A 19,482-nucleotide genomic window follows, 5' to 3' on the forward strand; every position below is an offset into this window, starting at 1 on the left:
ATTTTCCATGGCTTTTCATATCCAATTCTCTTTGTGTTGGATGGGCTAAGGTTTCTTTTGACCTTTAACTTTTATTGCTGTTTTACTCTCTCACTCTCCTTTAAGAACTATCTGACTGTGATAATCTTCTTGGTGTCTATAGACCCACTTGGAAGATCTGTCCAGTATTAAATGATTGTGCTAGTTTTGGGGAGTCGTGTCTCTGAAATATGTGAGGCTGTACTTAAACTCTGGTGTTGGTGCAGAAAATATGATGGTTACAAATGTGTATACACATGATCCACAAAATTTTCCAAGTGGGCCAGTCTGCGCCAGGCTGTGGTATAATATTCTATCTTTAAGGTCTGCAGCACCACTGTGGATAGCTCTGAATTTGTCACTCTTTCAGGACTGGGGAGAGAGAAAAACTCAGGTAGTTGAGCACGTTCTCTGGGACATTGTTGCTCAGTCACTGCTGGTTTGTCTCCAGAAGCACTAACTCACCCTTGAATACTTACACTAGGGCTGTTGGTGAACACACTGACTACTCTGTGATGAGTCCCACACTCACCTCTGGAGCCAGGATCCTGCAGTGTCTCCAGGGGCACTTGTGAGAGAGATGAGGAAATGGAGCATAGGACAAAGGATGTCAAAACAGATTTTAGAAAGAGAAGGCAATGGAATGGTGGTAGGGACAAGGGGGAGCTTGCTTGACCCTAGTAGGGCCGTCCCAAAGATCAGATGCCAGTCTTTCCCAGAGAGGTTCTTCATCTTTAGCCTTGTGAATTCCTGTGGGACAGCTGACATAAATGTACATGGAACTGATGTAGAACTGCTAAGACCTCCCCTTGATCCACGATTGGGATATTGTAATATCTCCCATTATTGGGATATTGATTGGGATAAGGTAATATGGGCATTGGCTCGCATGTTTATGAGAATCATGTGAGTATACTGCCACCTTAGGAGAAGAATTGAGCTCTTTATCACCATGGAGATCTTCAGGGACTTTGTTACAGTCATAAGAAGCATCAACAAGCCACAGAGAAGTTTGACATGTGGTCCTTGCCCATGATCCTGATTTATTACACAACAGATCTTGGAGGAGTAAGCTTTGACAGTCATGGGATTTCCCATTTGGGCTCTGAATAAATTTGAATTTGTGTCCTGGAACAGGTCTCAGTCTGTATGATCTTATTGCAGTATGCAGTCCTCAGGGATCCAGTGGTTGGATACTCTGCTGCATGAACAGAGAGTGAGCTGAGTAGAAAATGGTGTTCCCTTGATAACAGCAAGGTATCCCTGGATACTAAGGGTCAAATAGTGATGAAAGCAGTTTACATGCTGTTTTTACCCAGATCAAGATGATGGCTTTTAAAAGATACTTTAATCCATTGATTTTCCAGCCTCTTGATAACAGGGATGACAGTAAGCAGCTCACAGCAGGGCTTGTAGAATGACATGTGTAGTGAGGACAGACAGAAGTGAGCTGCCTTCAGGAATGTCCCCATACCACCATCTTTGACCCAGATGCTGCCGTTGTACAGACTGACCACCTCATGAGAAAGTTATGTGTTTTTAAGGGCAGGAGAGAGGGGAAAAAAAAGACCCTCTTTGCCTGGAGAGTTTTGAAAGGCTGGATTATGTTTCCTTTTAGACAGATTTTGAGAAATGGATGTAAACCTGTGGAGCTGTGAGGTTAGGGGTGTGTGTGTGGGAATATTTCTTGTAGAGATTCCAAAAGAATGGAGAGGATGTGTGTTACATAGCAGCTGGCAAAAATCTCCTCAGTGTTGCCTCGTTGCAGGGCAGACGTGTCAGTACCAGTACCATCATCTTAATGTATTCTCTTTCTGAGTTTGTGGATTTCTTTTTCCTGATATATTATTTTTTTCCTGCATATATTAGTTAGGCCGGTGGTCTGTCTCACAGTAAATCTGGCATAAAGTACAATCAGTATTTTCTTTTGTTAAAACACACACACATGCTCCAGTGTGACGAGATTCCCTTGGTCTAAGATGGGATAATATTGGCGTCTAAAATATAATATTTAAGTAGGCAAATAAACCATTGGAGGTTGCATCAACTCATTGCTCTAAAAATTGATAGAATCATTGATTTTGGAGTAACCAAATGTTGATGTGGTCAGATTGCTTATGGAAAGGTTTAATACAAGCAAAAGGAAGAATGGATTTTAAAAACTTTTTTTTTTTTCGTAATCCAAGAATCAAATAATGGATCTAGGTAACCGTGACCAATGGATACTGAAACCACTAGGTCAGAGCTAGATGGGAGGGGTCAGGCTGACCCAAGCTGAACTGATCAGCCTCGAGACCACTGACAGTGGAGCAAACAGCCGTTCTGTGCCCCATGACGTGGCACAGTAGGAAGCAGGTAGCCTTCTCTGTGAAGGTTTTGTCTCTGAAAATTTGAACCTGAATCTAGTCAAGCCTGTGCAACTGATTACTAGCTTAAAGCATGGAGTGTCACATCTTCAAACTCTGAGAAAGCAGTCCGCCTAATCCAGATGAGAATATTCTTCAGATCAAGAGCCCTGGGGTCCCCCACAGAACAATGGTGTCTGAAACAGAGTGGGAGTTTTGGGGCAGGGGGTGAGAGAGGATGGAAAGTATTCTTTAATATAGCATAAAGGAGACTTCAGAGACAGCTGAGCACACTGTGAGGCTCTAGTTCGGATTCTGATTCAGACTGTAAAGGGACATGTTATATGTCAAACTATGGATAAAATAATGTGTCTGGGATACTTTATATAATACTCTGAGGTGGGCAAAGACTACTTACAAGTAACCTATTGAATTGGGTGATAGTTTGCTTAGACTTATTTCTCTAGTTTTGTATACATTTGAAAGTTTCAGTAATAGAATAAAAGTCATCTTCAAGGCAGTTGAGAAGTTGCAGTATAAACTAGGTATTAGACAATTTTAAAAATCATGGTTAATTTTGTAAGGTTATGATACTGTTCTTATTTCCTGAGGTCTTTTAAAGATGCATATAAAAGTATGGGTCAAGTCACATGTCTAGAAGTTTTGCATTTTAAAAATGCTTGGGCAAAAATAAAGGTGTATATGTGTGGAGTCCCCTTCATGGATCATAGCCTTGTCGTGGCAAAGGGGTTTGTGTAACTCAGTGTAGCCATAGCAGGCAGAGCCACTCAAGAGGGACAGTTCTTAGTGGAGAGTTCTGACAAAATGCAATCTTTTGGAGAAGGGAATGGCAAAACAAACACTTAAGTATTCTTACCACAAGAACAATACAAAAAGGCAAAAGATAACTACACCAGAAGATGAGTCCCCCTCCCAGGTCTAGGTGTCCAGTATGCTACTGGGAAAGGGCAGAGGACAGTTACTAACAGCCCAAGAAAGAATGAAGAAGCTGGGCCGAAGTGGAAACGACACCCAGTTGTGGATGTGTTTGGTGGTGAAAGTAAAGCCCAATGCTGTGAAGAACAGTATTGCAAAGAACCTGGAATGTTAGGGCCGTGAATCAAGGTAAATCGGATGTGGTCAAGCAGGAGATGGCAAGAATGAAAACATCAGCATCTAAGGATTCAGTGAACTGAGATGGACAGGAATGAGCGAATTTAGTTCAGGTGACCATTATGTCTACTACTGTGGGCAAGAATCCCTTAGAAGAAATGGAGTAGCAATGTTTCGTGCAGTGATGGGCACAATAAAGGGCAGAAGTGGTCAGGACCTAATAAAGACAGAAGAGATTAAGAAGAGGTGGCAAGAATACACAGAAGAGTTATACAAAAAAATGTCTTAATGACCTGGACAACCACGATGGTGTGGTCACTCATCCAGAGCTAGGCATCTGGAGTGTGAAGTCAAGTGGGCCCTTAGGAAGCATCACTTCGAAGAAAGTAGTGGAGGTGAGGGAATTCGAGCTGAGCTGTTTCAAATGCTAAAAGATGATGCTGTTCAAGTGCTGCACTCAGTATGTCAACAAATTTGGGAAAACTCAGCAGTGGTCGCAAAAAAAGATCAGTTTTCATTCCAGTCCCTAAAAAGGGCAGTGCCAAAGAATGCTCAGACTACTAGACAGTTGTACTCATTTTGCATGCTAGTAAAAATTATTCTCAAAATCCTTCAAGCTAGACTTCAGCAGTATGTGCACTGAGAACTTCCAGATGTACAAACTGGGTTTAGAAAAGGCAGAGGAACTAGCAGTCAAACCCAGTGTTCGGTGGATCATAGAGAAAGCAAGGGAATTCCAGAAAAACATCTGCTTCGTTGACTACACAAAAACCTTTGACTGTGTGGATCACAACAAACTGTGGAAAATTCTTAAAGAGATGGGAATACCAGACCAGTTTCTCCTGAGAAACCTGTGTGCAGGTCAAGAGACCATTTTTATCCCTCACAAGATTTTAATAATTCCTTTAAAATTCCCCAGTTTGTACTTTTTTTTTTTTTTTTTTTTTAAATTTTCAGAGTTAGTTTTCCCTCTTTGTCACCCCTGGTATTTGAATGAATTCAAGTTCCTAAAATGAATCAGTATAAAGAGATTCAACTTTATTGTTTAAAAGAAAGGGAAAAAAAAAATCATAGCCAATATGGCAAGATCTCAGCACCTTTGATTTTAATGGAACATGGAATTTTTGTTGTTAACATTTTTCTGGATTTGTAAAATATTTTATAACATTTTTAAAAGGTTATTTTCCTCTTCTGGGTTTCCTCACTTTAGGGTGAGGACTGTGTGATTTCCAGGATAAAATAAAAGAATTTAGTGTGACTGAAATTAGGCAAGATACTGTACTTATCTTGGAGAAAATGTTTGCTCCTCTGCTCAGAATTTTAAATTGCTTTCCTTTTTTGTGGTTATAGGGCTATGCACCACCACCTAAAAATGGAATTGAACAGAAGCGCCCTGGACGCCCTTTGAATATTACATCTTTAGTTAGATTATCCTCAGCTGTGCCAAACCAGATTTCCATTTCTTGGGCATCAGAAATTGGAAAGGTAAAGATTCTTTTCTCTGGGGAACATGAATGTGATTCCTCTCAGTGGTATTGATTTGCTTTGCTTTTTCTTAGGCCATTAGTTCATCTCATTCACTTTTCTGTTTATAACCCCCCAAAGTCATAATTTTCAATTCGGGGTAGAGATGTGAGATTCTTAAAGGTTAAAACTTTAAGGTTTCTTCAGTATCATCTCTCTGTTATCTTCCAAAGGAGATAAGTACCCTAACAGTGTTTCTTAAGTTAATGGTTAATCACAGTTATGTTTATGTGTGTGTTTTAAGTGGTATTTTGAAAAAGTGGGAATTTGGGCTACTATTACATATTTAGGAAGAGAGACAAAGAAAGTTTTATTAGGCTTTGGGGGAAATGGTTAAATGTACTCCTGTTGTGATTAGACATAATTTATTTCAGCCTTTATATGAACAGCTGATACTTAAATAACATGAATATCTGATAATATTTACTTAGATTTATATTTACTAGAAAATGTTTACTTAGTTTTGTATTAATTCCTCCATACTTACAGATTGATGAACTTGGTTTTCTGCAGATTCTTAAGTCTTAAAAAGTTTTTTGTCAATTATGAAATACTGGTTAATATAACAGGGATTTCTGTTTTAGAACTGCTTATTTATATAACTGAAGTAATAGAAATGGAAGAGATTTCAAGTAATTTCTGATCATCAGCTTTAATGTTGCTGTTTCATAGAAATAAACGATAGTATTCCTCCTTATAGATGGAGAAGTTGAGTCATATTTGTAGCCAGAATTAATTTGGTTTTATCACCAAGGTAGTTGCCGAGCTGGACATAATGAATATTTTTGTATTAATCTTTGGACTGTACAACTGTGATTACTAGGACCTCTAACGATTGTTCTCTTGAGCTCTCATTTCTGAATTTTTACTATAGCTTGTTGATCATAAGACACTGATGCCTAATGTTTTTTATTTGTATGAACTTAAATGTACAGTCATGTAGCACTGGATAAGGATTCAGGAAATCTTGGCTTAGCCTCACGTTGGCAAATTGTTTGATTTTGGCAAAATTGCTTAATTCTCTGGGGCCTACTTATTATAAACAATAAGTAAAATCTTGAGAATGGGTGTTATATACAACTATAAGAGACATTGTTAACTGAGCAAGTACATGCTTTAAAGTTTAGTGAGATGATAAAGTGTTTTGAGAGAAATTTGAGCAGAAAAGCAGTATATCTTTTTGAAATGATTATGACCTTATAGATTTTGTTTTTGAGTGAATGATTGCAGATATTGAACGCTTGGCAGTTGTTTTTTTTTAAAACCCCTAATAATGGCTGCCCTGATAGCTCAGCTGGTAAAGAATCTGCATTCAATTCAGCAGACCTTGGCTTGATTCCTGGGTTGGGAAGATCCTCTGGAGAAGGGATAAACTACCCACTCCAGTATTCTTGGGCTTCTCTGGTGGCTCAGATGGTAAAGAATCTGCCTGCAATGTGGGAGACCTGGGTTCGATCCCTTGGTTGGGAAGATCCCCTGGAGAAGGGAAAGGCTACCCACTCCAGTATTTTGACTTGGAGATTTCCATGGACAGAGGAACCTGGCAGGCTACAGTCTGTGGGGTCACAAAGAGTCAGGCATGATTGAGCGACTTTCACTTAATGGAAATAATATTCTTTTCTTGCAGTTGTAGTAAATTTGTATACTCTTTTGGATATTCAGATATTTGAAAGGACTGTACCAGGATGTTAAAAATGATCTTTAAAGTATTTGGTTTGGCAACTATTAAAAGTAGTTTGTTTATTGTAGAATCAATTGAATGAATATGTATAGTGAATTGGTAAGGTGGGTTTTAAGTATTTAAGTAAAATTGTATATCATCTCTTCATTGCTTTATAGATAGCTCATGAAAGTTCCTTTGTTCCAAGTCTAAGAGGGTATGGAATTGGATGCTATTATTTTCTGACCTTGTATTTTTTATTTCTTCATGTCTTATACTACAGTAGCTGCCTCTTTGCAGTAAAATGTCCATTTGCAAATAGCAGTTAATTTGTCAAATTTTTTCTCAAAAAAAGCTGATTTGGGGTTCATGTGAATGATTTGCCTAAGGTTATGTAGCAGGTGTCTGCCAAAATTAGAACTGGAACTCTGGATTTGAAGTATTAATTTAGACCACAGGTGTTTGAACTTAGTTTCTGTAGTGAAACTCATTTTTCATTGAATGTAGTTTCCCTATTAAATAAAAAACAGAAAATTCTAGTTAGAAGTGTTCATAGGAGGGTGCATTCTCATTTATACCATGGTGGCTCCTGAGGTACCAGTTTTGCTAAGTTAGAAACAGTTTGAAAACCATTGATCTGAGCATTTTGTTTTTCACACAGATGTTTTAAAGTGGTAAGTGATTGAGAAATACCTTTAATAGAGTGAAGCATTCCTCTTCCCTAAAGTAACTGAGTTGATTTTGTTCCCTTCCCAGCCACTGACTTTGCTGTATAAGTTATTTTGCATGTTATTTTTAGAAACCAGTTTCTTAGACAAGTGTTTTATATAAATAACTATTATCTCTCATCTTTAATACAGATTATCTTTCTTTGTAGAATTACTCCATGTCTGTATATCTTGTACGACAACTCACATCAGCCATGTTATTACAGAGATTAAAAATGAAAGGTATTAGAAACCCTGATCATTCCAGAGCACTAAGTAAGTATTGTTTGTAAGACTGAGCATATGATATGGCTTTAAATGGAAATTTTAAAAGCTTCACATATACATCAATACAGAAACAATTTGGGAATAATTACTAAAAACCAAAAATGAATTATGAGTTAAAAATACTCCCAAGAATGGAGCTGTATAAATTGAAAAACCCTTCTCTTAGAAACTGCTCCCAAGAGGATGAAGTTTGAATCTCAATTAATATTGATATTTTGCCTTTTTATGAGAAGTTAATTTTGGTAAATGTCTGGTTGTTGGCAGTTTTGATGCCTGCATTGGGAATAGGAATGCAAGTCTTCAAGTCCTCCAGTGTGCAGTGTGGTATATACTTTAAAAACTTCTAACTTAAAAGGTCTTTTTGCAAAAGAAATGTTGATATCCATCAGAAATAATGTTTGCCTTCTGAGTTGTTTTATTTTGTACTTTGATACTTTCATGCTGTATAATAATAAATAGAGGAAAAAATGTGAACCCAAGCTGTAAATCAGTAACTGATGTTAATTGAACAAGACATTTTTTGGGGGGAAAGAGAATATTTTTACCCCCATTACCTCCCATATCACTGAATGAACCAGAAAGGAGAGAGAATCTGTGGGTTGGAAAGGGAGCCAAGTAGGGCTGTTGAAATGGTATTTTGTTTCTTACACTCAGCCATTTCTCACCTCACACAGCACAGTGTTGATCTTCCTGTCTAGAACTGAAAGCCAGGGAAATTCTTCCACATTTCTTCTTACCTGATGAAGGTTCCACTCTTTCCAGTTCCAGTCTGGTTCTCCCTATCATGGTGTTGAGAATTAGGCATCTGAAGGCAGTTTATGTATTTATTAGTTTGTGTCGACAGTAACTTGTATGTATTATGTGGTGAAGATGGCAGATAATCCTACATCCATAGTAGTTTTCAGTAGTCAAAGAAAGTATAAAAATATTTTACCTTTTAAAATAAACTATAAGAATATTTTATTTGTAAAATTATTTACAGATTTAACAATTATTGGAAATTACATGTACTCCCTAATTAAAATAGTCATGCACGTGTTTTAAAAAAATATTGAAGCTCAGAGTTCAGCTGCCTTCCCTAATTGTACTGTTCTTAAGCCTGAAACAGGTGTTTTAAAAGCTCTTCCTTACCCACAATTTTAGTTTTAAAAAGAAATCTTAAAAGTTTGATTAAACATGTCATTTAGAGTTTGTAATTCTTTAACCTAATACTGGAAGTGTGGCTGTGTTTTCAATACATTAATACTTACGATTTTATTTTGTTTTTGTAGTTTCTTGATCTATTTGAAGTGTTTGGGAAATTTTAAATAAGATGGCATATATTTATATAATCCTGTTCATAAGTCACAATTTTTTAAACATTGTGTTTATTGTTGATTTTCTCTCAAGTTAAAGAAAAACTTACTGCAGATCCTGACAGTGAGATTGCTACCACTAGCCTTCGCGTGTCCTTGATGTGCCCTGTAAGTAAAGCAGCAAAACATTCTGAGGCATTTTGCGTTTTTTTATAAGTTACTAATTTTCCTATAAGTAAGTATGGGAATGAATGATACAGTATAAAATTTTGAACTTTTTTCGTTTTCTCATTCAGGAATATTCATGGATAAGCATTATAATTCCAAAGAATGCAAGGGTTCTCAGGCAGTGACTAAACAAAGAGACGTAAAAGGATATTATATCGAAGAGGAAAGAGAGCTTTAGGTTCATAGTAATCTGTGACTGCTAATTATAGATAATCCACAGCTAATACTGAACATAGAGAGTTGGCTCCTTTTATCAGCATATAAACTGTTGAAAAATAGCAACAAAAATTTTAGGACCTAATGCTAATTGATGGGAGAAATCAGGAATAGTGGATGAAGGCTTCTTTAAAATCACTACTTTTGGGAAGGATGAGAGGAACTTCATGAGAAAAGTCCTGGGATTAGGAATTTATGATATGGTTGGGGTGGGGAGGCTTGGGTTTGGTGACCAGCTACCATTGTGTACAGTTTTTTAAATGGAAAGAGAATTGTGTCAGAGAAAGGGATAATCTGTTGAGCTTCTATTACATGCTGCTTAGACTTTCTTAACTAGCAAGCCTGTATGGAGTTGTTCCCATTTTGCCGCTGAGGAACCTGAGGCTGAAAGAGGTTGCTAACCCAGATCACACACTTAGGTTATAGTAAAACAAGAATAAAGAGTTTGGTCTTCTGATCATATTCCAGTTTTCTTAACAAGGTACCATATTGCCACATGGGGGCAAAAATATAAATATCCTGATTATAAATCTACCTGTCTGTTATTCTGGAAAGCAGTATTTGCAGGTATCTTTCTAAAGCTTTGTGTATTATCATTTACTTGAACTTACCTTTATTGAAAAGGGATAGAATTACATGAAATTGGAATTGCTTCCAAATTGGGAACCTGTGGTTATGAGCAGAGGAGGTCAGCAGGCGGACTTTAATGCCCTGAGGTGGCGGCAGAGGCCCTCGAGGGCATGTGTTTAGACCCAGGGTCTTCTCTAGTCCCTGGGCATCGGTTCATTTGAGTGTCCTCACAGTACTGTTTTCTCCTTCTCATGTTAAAATTGATACTAAATTGAAACGCATGAAATTTCCATTTTGTTAGTCAAAACAGTTTGGATATTAGAAATTTCTTAGTGGTTTAACCCTAGTTTATTTGGCAGATACTCATTGCTGGCTGTATTTTAAGCACAGCCACTGTTTGGGAATGGAACTTGTGTTACATATATGTTTTACTATGTCAAACTGTTGTCAGGAAGAAAGCACCTCTCTTTACTTCTCTCTATAAGAAGTTGTACAGGTACACAGCGCTGTATTCTGTAAGGTTTTTTTTGAACCACTTTTGTTTGTGTGTGTTTTTCCTCTTTTCCTTCAAACACCATGCTATTCTATATGACAACAACTAAAACAATAACCAAACTGTTGGATTCTTGGACATTCAAAACAGTGAAAGTGGCATATTGAAGTGGTTGGGATTTCTGCTATATAAGAATAGGGTATTTTCAGGTGTGTCAGTTTTAAGAAAATCGACAGTTTTAAGAAAATTAACAGTTCTGTTATTTGAAGAAATAACAAGATCCTGTTTAAAGTTCATTAAATGTTTTCTTTCTCTGCTTACAAATGAAAACAGATCTGTTTTGAGACTGTTTTGAGCTTTTCCTCAATATTCATTCTACCTGATTTTTTTCAGAACATTTTGTAAGAAAAAAGTGAATGGTGCTCTTCAGACTGTCCTAGTGTTAACATACATTGGGTTGATAACTGTAGGATGTGGTATATGTTATTAGAAAATCAAGCATAGATGTTTTGAGCAAACTTAGCAGATAGATGATGGAACTTCGATTATGAAAGTAGTTTTAGAGGCAGAGACACTACAGCAGAATGAAAATAAGACAGGAACTGGGATGGTGATGGGAACTGGAGAGGAAAAAAAGAATAAGGAGGAAAAAAAGGAAAAAGAGGAAAAAAAGGATAAGCCTAAAAATCCCTGGGTTTATTAGGCAAAAATTAGAGAAAATGATAGCTTAAGGAGGTGGGAGAAATGTTCTGTTTTCATGATATGTGAAATGTTCTGTTTTGTAAAGTGATTTAGAGCAGACATGAATGTGGATAGTGAGAGTGCAGTCCACGGTCTCTGTCTGTCCTTGGGGCTTAAGGGAGGTATGTTTTCAGCACTAGTTGTTGTTCAAGGGATCTGATTGAGTGTGTATAATTAACTTTTTGAACATAGTATCTGAATTTTACACAGAATTGAGATTGGGATAAAAACTGACCTTTTCCAGTCCTGTGGCCACTGCTGAGTTTTTCAAATATGCTGACATGTTGAGTGCAGCACTTTAACAGCATAATCTTTTAGCATTTTAAATAGCTCAGCTGGAATTCCCTCACCTCCATTAGCTTGGTTCATAGTAATGCTTCCTAAGGCCCACTTGACTTCACACTTCAGGATATCTGGCTCTAGGTGAGTGACCACACCATTGTGGTTATTCCTGTCACTAAGACCTTTTTGTATAGTTCTTCTGTGTATTCTTGCCACCTCCTCTTAATCTCTTCTGCCTCTGTTAGGTCCTTACCCTTTCTGTCCTTTATTGTGCCCGTTCTTGCATGAAGTGTTCTCTTGATCTCTCCAGTTTTCTTGAAGAGATCTCTAGTCTTTCCCATTCTGTTGTTTTCCTCTACTTCTTTGCATTGTTCATTGAAGAAAGTCTTCTTATCTCTCCTTGCTGTTCTCTGGAACTCTGCTCAGTTTGGTGTACCTCGTTCCCTTTCTCCCTTGCCTTTGGCGTCTCTTCTTTCCTCAGCTATTTGAGAGCCTCCTTGTATAACTACTTTGCCTTCTTGGATTTCTTTTTCTTGGAGATGGTTTTGGTCACCACCACCTGTACAGAGTTATGAACCTCTGTCCATACTTCTTCAGGCACTCTGTCTACCAGATCTAATCCTTTGAATCTATTCGTCACGTCCGCTGTCTGATCATAATTAATTATTATTTGGGTCATATCTGAATGGCCTAGTGGCTTTCCCTACTTTCTTCAATTTAAACTTGAATTTTGCAGTAAGGAACTCATGATCAGAACCATAGTCAGATCCAGGTCTTGTTTTTGCTCACTTTATAGAGCGTCTCCATCTTCAGCTGCAAAGAATATAATCAGTCTGATTTCGATATTGACTATCTGGTCATGTCCATGTGTAGAGTCTCTGTGTTGTTGAAAACGGTGTTTGCTATGACCAGTGCGTTTGCTTGGCAGAATTCTGTTAGCCTTTGCCCTGCTTCATTTTATATTCTAAGGCCAAACTTGCATATTACTCTGGGTATCTCTTGACTTCCTAGTTTTTCAGTTCAATCCTCTATGATGAATAGGACATCTTTTTTTGGATCACTGCCTTGTTGGGGTGAAGGGTCTTCTGTAACTCAGTGAAGCTATGAGCCATGCTGTGTAGGGCCACCCAGGACGGTTGGGTCATAGTAGAGAGTTGTGACAAAACGCAATTCACTGGAGGAGGGAATGACAAACCACTCCAGTATAGTAGCAGTGAGAACCCATGAACTGTGTAAAAGGGCAAAAAGATACGACACCGAAAGATGAGCCCCCCCCACCCCCACACCCCCACCCCAAGGTCAGAAGGTCCCCAGCATGCTACTGCTGAAGAGCAGAGGACAACTGTTAACAGCACCAGATAGAAGGAAACTGCTGAGCCAGAGCAGAAGCAACACTCAGTTGTGGGTGTGTCTGATGACGAATGTAAAATCCATTGCTATAAGGAACAGTTTTGCACAGAAACCTGGAATGTTAGGTCCATGAATCAAGGTAAATTGGATGTGGTCAACCAGGAGATGGCAAGAGTAAATATTGACATCTTAGGAATCAGTGAACTAAAATGAATGGGAATGGGTAATTTTAATTCAGATGACCGTAATATCTACTGCTGTCAGCATGAGTCCTTCCGAAGAAATAGAGTAGCCCTCGTAGTCAACAAAAGAGTCTGAAATGCAGTTCTTGGGTGCCACCTTAAAAACAACAGAACAGTCTTGGTTTGTTTCCAAGCCACACCATTCAGTATCACAGTAATCCAAATCTATGACCCAAACACCAGTGCTGAACAAGCTGAAGTTGATCAGTTCTGTGAAGACCTAGAAGACCTCCTAGAACTAACACCAGTACTCTTTTTAAAAAATGATGTAATGAAGGGATGCCTCTTAGGAATGCAAGTGTAAGTTGTTGTTATTAGAAAATCTATTGAAATATTCAAATCTATAACAATAATTGAAAAAAAAAATCCTCCAGTTACCCCATTAGGTGCTGAGTAGATCAGCATGCTTTCCTCACAGAACAAAACCTCTTAGCAAAATAGGAAACGTAGATAATTAAAACTAAAACCTGCCACCATGTATGACATAAAACTAGAAGGCAGTGGGACCCCACTCCAGCACTCTTGCCTGGAAAATCCCCTGGTAGGCTGCAGTCCATGGAGTCACTGAGAGTCAGGCACGACTGAGCGACCTCACAAATGGCAACCCACTCCAGTGTTCTTGCCTGGAGAATCCCAGGGGCGGGGGAGCCTGGTGGGCCGCCGTCTATGGGGTCGCACAGAGTCGGACATGACTGAAACGACTTAGTAGCAGCAGCAGCAGCAGCATGATGTAAAACTAGGAATATCTTCATGAAAGTGAAGAACATTTGATTTGTGTTATAGCTCTGCCAACTGTGTCTTAGTGAGTGTATTGTTTTTAGTATCTTGTAACCTCAACATTGTCATTTCAAAAGTAGAAATAGGAGGTACTAGTCTTTTTGGAAGTCATACAATTATTATGAGAATAATATGAAATTTTTGTAAAAGTCTGTAATGTGCTCTAAGATTCTACATTACGTAAAAGGTTATCTGTTATTAAAGGAAGGGGGAATAATGAAAGCATATATCATAGAAAATTGCCTCACATTCTTTTTGCACCTTTTTCCATCTTAAATATTCCCTAACATTATACAGAAAAACCTGAATGAACTTACTGGGCAGCCCAATAGTTAAATTGTGCTACCCACTTGCATGAATCCTTCTAACTTCTAAAATCTCTTTTAGAATCCTAGTTAGACACTAAGAGACAGTATAGACTCTTGAGCTAGATCATCAGGGTTCAAATATTGACTCAGACTTTATGATGTTAGTCAAGTTAACTTACTTTCTTTGTGCCTGTTTCCTCATGTATAAATGAGGATGATAATATAGATCAACTATGTAGTGTTAAAAGGTAGTGTCACTAAGACTAAGGTAGAAGTTATTCATTGTGCTACTTTGCATATACGACTGCTATAATGATGAGTTGGCTAAATTATTTCTTTTTATATTATAAAATAACCCAGTGTTCATTTTAGAGGAAAGAAATTACAGGTAAACCAAAAGGAAACAAGAATATCCTAAAGATCTTCCCCCTTAGGGAGGATTAACGGTGTTATAATTTTCTGTGATTTCTTCTAGACTTTATAGTGTATATGAAGAAGCCCTTTCTTTTTCCTTTTCTTTGTCTTTGCCATTTATCCAGTCTCTCTCCATTCCTTCTACCATCTGGTTGACAAATACTGAGCGTACATTGCATCCTTGGTACTATGTTGTAACACTTAAGATCACAGTAGTGGACAGTGACGTAGACCTTGTCCTTGTGGGGCTTAGCGTATAGTCGAGAAACAGATTTTCTATCAGAATAAGAGAACTGATTAAAAACTGAGATTTTTTTTTTGTTTTGTAAAGGGAATATACAAGGAGGTTTGAAAGGCTTTACAGAAAAACGTGTCTGATCTAATCTGGATGTTATGTGTGTCTTGATGTTCATATTCCTCTACCAGTTGGAATAAGAATTGAATAGAGAACTAGGTTTTATCAGTATACTGACACTTCAATATATGTGATTATATGAAAGTAAAAAGTTTTCTTTCTTAAGGGAAAAATACATTTGCAGTTCATATCACATATATGAGGCTGATTAATATAGGTAGCCAGAGGTTAATAACCAAGTAGATTATAACCAAGTAGAAAATCAAGAAGGTTTTGAATAAATAGTTCTTAGAAACACAAATGACCCTTAGAAGCTATAAAAAGCTCAGCTTCACTTAAAAGTGTACTACAAAACTATAATGGGGTGTTGTTCACCTGTCAGATTGGCAGAGGTTAAAGGATTCAAGAATTGCTATATTGATAAGGTTGAGGGGAGCCAAGCGCATTAATACATGTGTATGTGTAGATCAGTAGGTAATTTCTGTGAAAGTTAGTTTGTTATTGGGACAAAAATCACAGATATGCTTGGACTCAAAATTTTTCCTTCTAGGAATTTATCTTGTAGCTATCTATTGCAGTATCATCTGGAGTGATAAAGGATTAGAAAAAGTTTAAATATAAGTACAGAATTGTGTGAATTGCATGCCACCATTTCTGTGAAAATATTTTTTAAAAGACACGCTTGATTATGCATAGACCATCTGTGAAAGGACATGCAAGAGATGGATAGCAGTGGTTCCCTTTAAATAGGGGAAGAGATGAAAAAGAAACATGTTTTCATGTTTTAAAATATTTATTTTTAATTGAAGGATAAAACTTTAAATATTTTCATTTTATATGTATCTTTTTCTACCTGTGATTTTGCAAGTTTTGCTTTCTTTCAGAAAGTGAAACGGTCTTTTAAAGATTACAGCTCAAGCAGTGAATACAAATAAAGTATATTGGAGTCTTGATGGAAATAAATTCCGGTTTAAATTTCTTTTTCATTTTGTTAGGCTTGTATGACTTCTTCAGATTTTTATGATTTTTGAGGCTTTGTTCTCCTTTCTGAAATGACTTTCCATGTTGTCTTCCCTGTCTTCTAGTTAGGGAAAATGAGGCTGACAATCCCATGCCGTGCGGTGACTTGTACACACCTACAGTGTTTTGATGCTGCCCTTTATCTGCAAATGAATGAGAAGAAACCCACCTGGATTTGTCCTGTGTGTGACAAAAAAGCTGCCTATGAAAGTCTAATTTTAGATGGGTAAGTATATCCCAACATAATACTTAATTATACTCAGTCTTATTTTTAAACTGTAGTTAGTGGCCCTTCTAGCTTTATAATATTACGGTGTTAGGGGCAAGAGGGTGAGTAGTTTTCCTTTTCTTTTTGCTTTCCATGATCATATTTCATTACCTATAGGAAAGAGGGTAAAATCCACTTATTGATGTCATTTTGCTTATCTAGAACTAGAAGACCAATGAAATCTCTGCAAAAACATACTAATTAAGTGGTAGGGTAAATAGAGTTGTGTTATGCATCTGGTAAGTTTAAAATGGGAATTCACTTCTAGGTTTTTCTGACTCTGGAGCCCAAACTCTTAAGCAGTATTGCTCATATTGTGTATGTTGAAATTAAGGAAAATAATACAACCTAATTGTTAGTAAGTAATGTATATATACATTATCATTTCATTCAATGTACAGTGAAAAATAATCTAGATCTTTAAAGATAATTCTGCAGCATGTTTTTTTAAGTTTGAAAAGAGTATTATTATAGAGAGGAATGAGACAGTAAAGAGTGATGGGACTTTTTCTCTCTGTAAACTTTTACTTTTTAACTTGCTTTGAAATAATTTCAAACTTAACAAGAAATTGTTAACAGTAGCATAATGTGTCAGTTGTTAACATTCTGCCATTTTGTTCCATTACGTTCCCTCCTAATTTATATGTATTTTTGTGTGTGTATGTCTGTGTATAAAGAGAAAAAGATGATTACCACTGTGCTCAGAAACTTTTTGAACCATTTGAGATAAGTTAGGTATTTCATGCCCTTTTGCCCGTTCATATTTTAGGGTGTGCTTCCTGAATACTTGACATTGCGTCGTGGGTATGCTGCTTATCATTAATGTGTTTTAGAGAGTTCCAGAGATTTTATTTGAACAAACACTAGTTTTTTTTGTCAGAAACTTCAAGATTTCATTTTTCCCTCTTTTCGTTCATGCAGTTCTTTATTCTGTTATGCATTCCTCCCTGAATTCTTTCAAATAATACATATTAAATACTACCCATGTGTCAGGTCTAAAATGGAGACAGTAAAGAATTGTGTAGTAACTCTTAAGTGCTGTGAAGGTAAAGAATGAAACTGTGTGAAGAGAACTGGGGATGGGGAAGAAACTGATGGTAGGGAATATGTGATCGCATCACTACAGCCTACCTGGTTGTTGGTCAGAGGTCTCACCAACACTTAATGAGTGTTATCTCTTCATAGGCTTAGGACACTGCCTCCATCATTGGAAATATTTTTATACACAAGTGGCATTTCTGTGCTGTTATTTGTGCCGTTGATCAAAGTATTGATCACTGTAAAACTGTTTTAATTATTGGATTTTTGTTATGCATTAATTTCTCTTAGGCCATATGAGGAGAAGGCAATGGCACCCCCACTCTAGTACTCTTGCCTGGAAAATCCCATGGATGGAGGCGCCTGGAAGGCTGCAGTCCATGGGGTCGCTGAGGGTCAGACACGACTGAGCGACTTCACTTTCACTTTTCACTTTCATGCATTAGAGAAGGAAATGGCAATCTCCAATGTTCTTGCCTGGAGAATCCCAGGGACGGGGGAGCCTGGTGGGCTGCCGTCTGTGGGGTTGCACAGTCAGACATGACTGAAGTGATTTAGCAGCAGCAGCAGGCAATATGAATCAGAATTTTCTTGACCATCATTGCAATTGGCTATATTTGCCTGAATGAACGTATTCTTAAATTACACAAATCTTGTTTTGATTTTGATTGTAATTTTGTTTTTCATATAATTGGGGAAAATACATATTTAAAGTTTTACATCTTCTAAGGAAGGTAGCATTTTTCCTCATTTATTTTTATCAGTTTTACTGTGGTAGAAGAACTATCCCTATTTAAAGTGTACAATTTGATACATTTTGACCCAATATATACCTGAAATATCGTTAAAATATGATAACAAATATATCTGTCACACCTGAAGTTTTCTCAATTTTTTTGGGACTCCATGGACTGTAGCTCACCAGGCTCCTCTGTCCATGGATTTCTAGGGAAAAATACTGGAATGAGTTGCCTTTTCCTTCTCAGGAGATCTTCCTAACCTAGGGATCAGACCTGTGGCCCCTGCATTTGGAGGTGGATTCTTTAGCACTGAGACACCTGGGAAGCAACGTGGCTGGAGAAGAAAATGGCAACCCACTCCAGTATTCTTGCCTGGAGAACCCCATGGACAGTATGAAAAGGCTAAAAGATAGGATGCTGGGAGATGAGCCCCTTGCAGGTCTGAAGATGTCCAGTATGCTACTGGGGAAGAGTGGAGGGCAGTTACTAATAGCTCCAGTGAGAATGAAGCAGCTGGGTCAAAGCAGAAATGACACTCAGCTGCGGATGTATCTGGTGGTAATAGCAAAGTTCGATGCTATAAAGAACAATATTGCATAGGAACCTGGAATGTTAGTTCTATGAATCAAGGTAAATTGTATATGGTCCAGGAGAAGATGGTAAATTGTATATGGTCCAGGAGAAGATTGAACATTGACATTTTAGGAATCTGAATTTTCAGATGACTATTATATCTACTACTGTGGTCATGAATCAGTAGAAGAAGTGGAGTAGCCCTCATAATCAACAAAAGAATCTGAAATGCAATATTTGGGGTACAGTCTCAAAAAGGACTGAATGATCTCAGTTCATTTCCAAGGCAGATGCTTCATCATCACAGTAATCCAAGTCTATGCACTAAATACTAACACCAAAGAAACTGACGTTGACCAGTTCTATGAAGACCTACAAACTTTCTAGAACTAATAATAAAAAAAGATATGCTTTTCATTGTAAGGAATTGGAATGCAGAAATAAAACATCAAGAGATATCTGAACTAGCAGGAAGCTTTGGCCTTGGAGTACACAATGAAGTATGTCCATGGAATTCTCCAGGCAAGAAATTCTGGAGTGGGTAGCCATTCCCTTCTCCGGGGGATCTACCTGACCCAGGGATCAAACCCAGGTCTCCTGCATTGTGGGCAGGTTCTTTACCACTTGAGCCACCAGGGAAGCCCCAAATGAAGCAGGACAGAGGCCAACAAAGTTTTGTTAAGAGGACACACTGGTCATGGCAGACACCCTTTGCCAACAACCCAAGAGATGACTCTAAACATGGACATCTCCAGATAGTCAATAGCAAAATCATATTGATCTTTGCAGCCAAAGGTGAAGAAGCTCAATACAGTCAGCAAAAACAAGACCTGAAGTGGACTGGCTCAGATTATGAGCTCTTTATTGAAAAATTCAGGCTTAAATTGAAGTAGGGAAAACCACTAGGCCATTCAGGT

The 19,482-nt window shown here is 37.7% G+C and overlaps 1 protein-coding gene across 8 annotated transcripts in view; it reads left to right on the plus strand.

Moving 5' to 3' along the window:
- Positions 1–19,482, plus strand: part of PIAS2 (protein inhibitor of activated STAT 2) — a 99,126-nt gene that overhangs the window by 46,180 nt on the left and 33,464 nt on the right. For all 8 annotated transcript variants that reach the window (XM_040264536.1, XM_040264535.1, XM_040264540.1 and 5 more), the window contains 4 exons: positions 4,827–4,961; positions 7,538–7,643; positions 9,045–9,118; positions 16,012–16,172. In XM_040264536.1, coding sequence (XP_040120470.1) covers positions 4,827–4,961; positions 7,538–7,643; positions 9,045–9,118; positions 16,012–16,172 — 476 coding nt within the window. The remainder of the gene's footprint in view (positions 1–4,826; positions 4,962–7,537; positions 7,644–9,044; positions 9,119–16,011; positions 16,173–19,482) is intronic.

The sequence above is a fragment of the Oryx dammah genome, unplaced genomic scaffold (assembly GCF_014754425.2).
Source record: "Oryx dammah isolate SB20612 unplaced genomic scaffold, SCBI_Odam_1.1 HiC_scaffold_22, whole genome shotgun sequence".
Taxonomy (NCBI): domain Eukaryota; kingdom Metazoa; phylum Chordata; class Mammalia; order Artiodactyla; family Bovidae; genus Oryx; species Oryx dammah.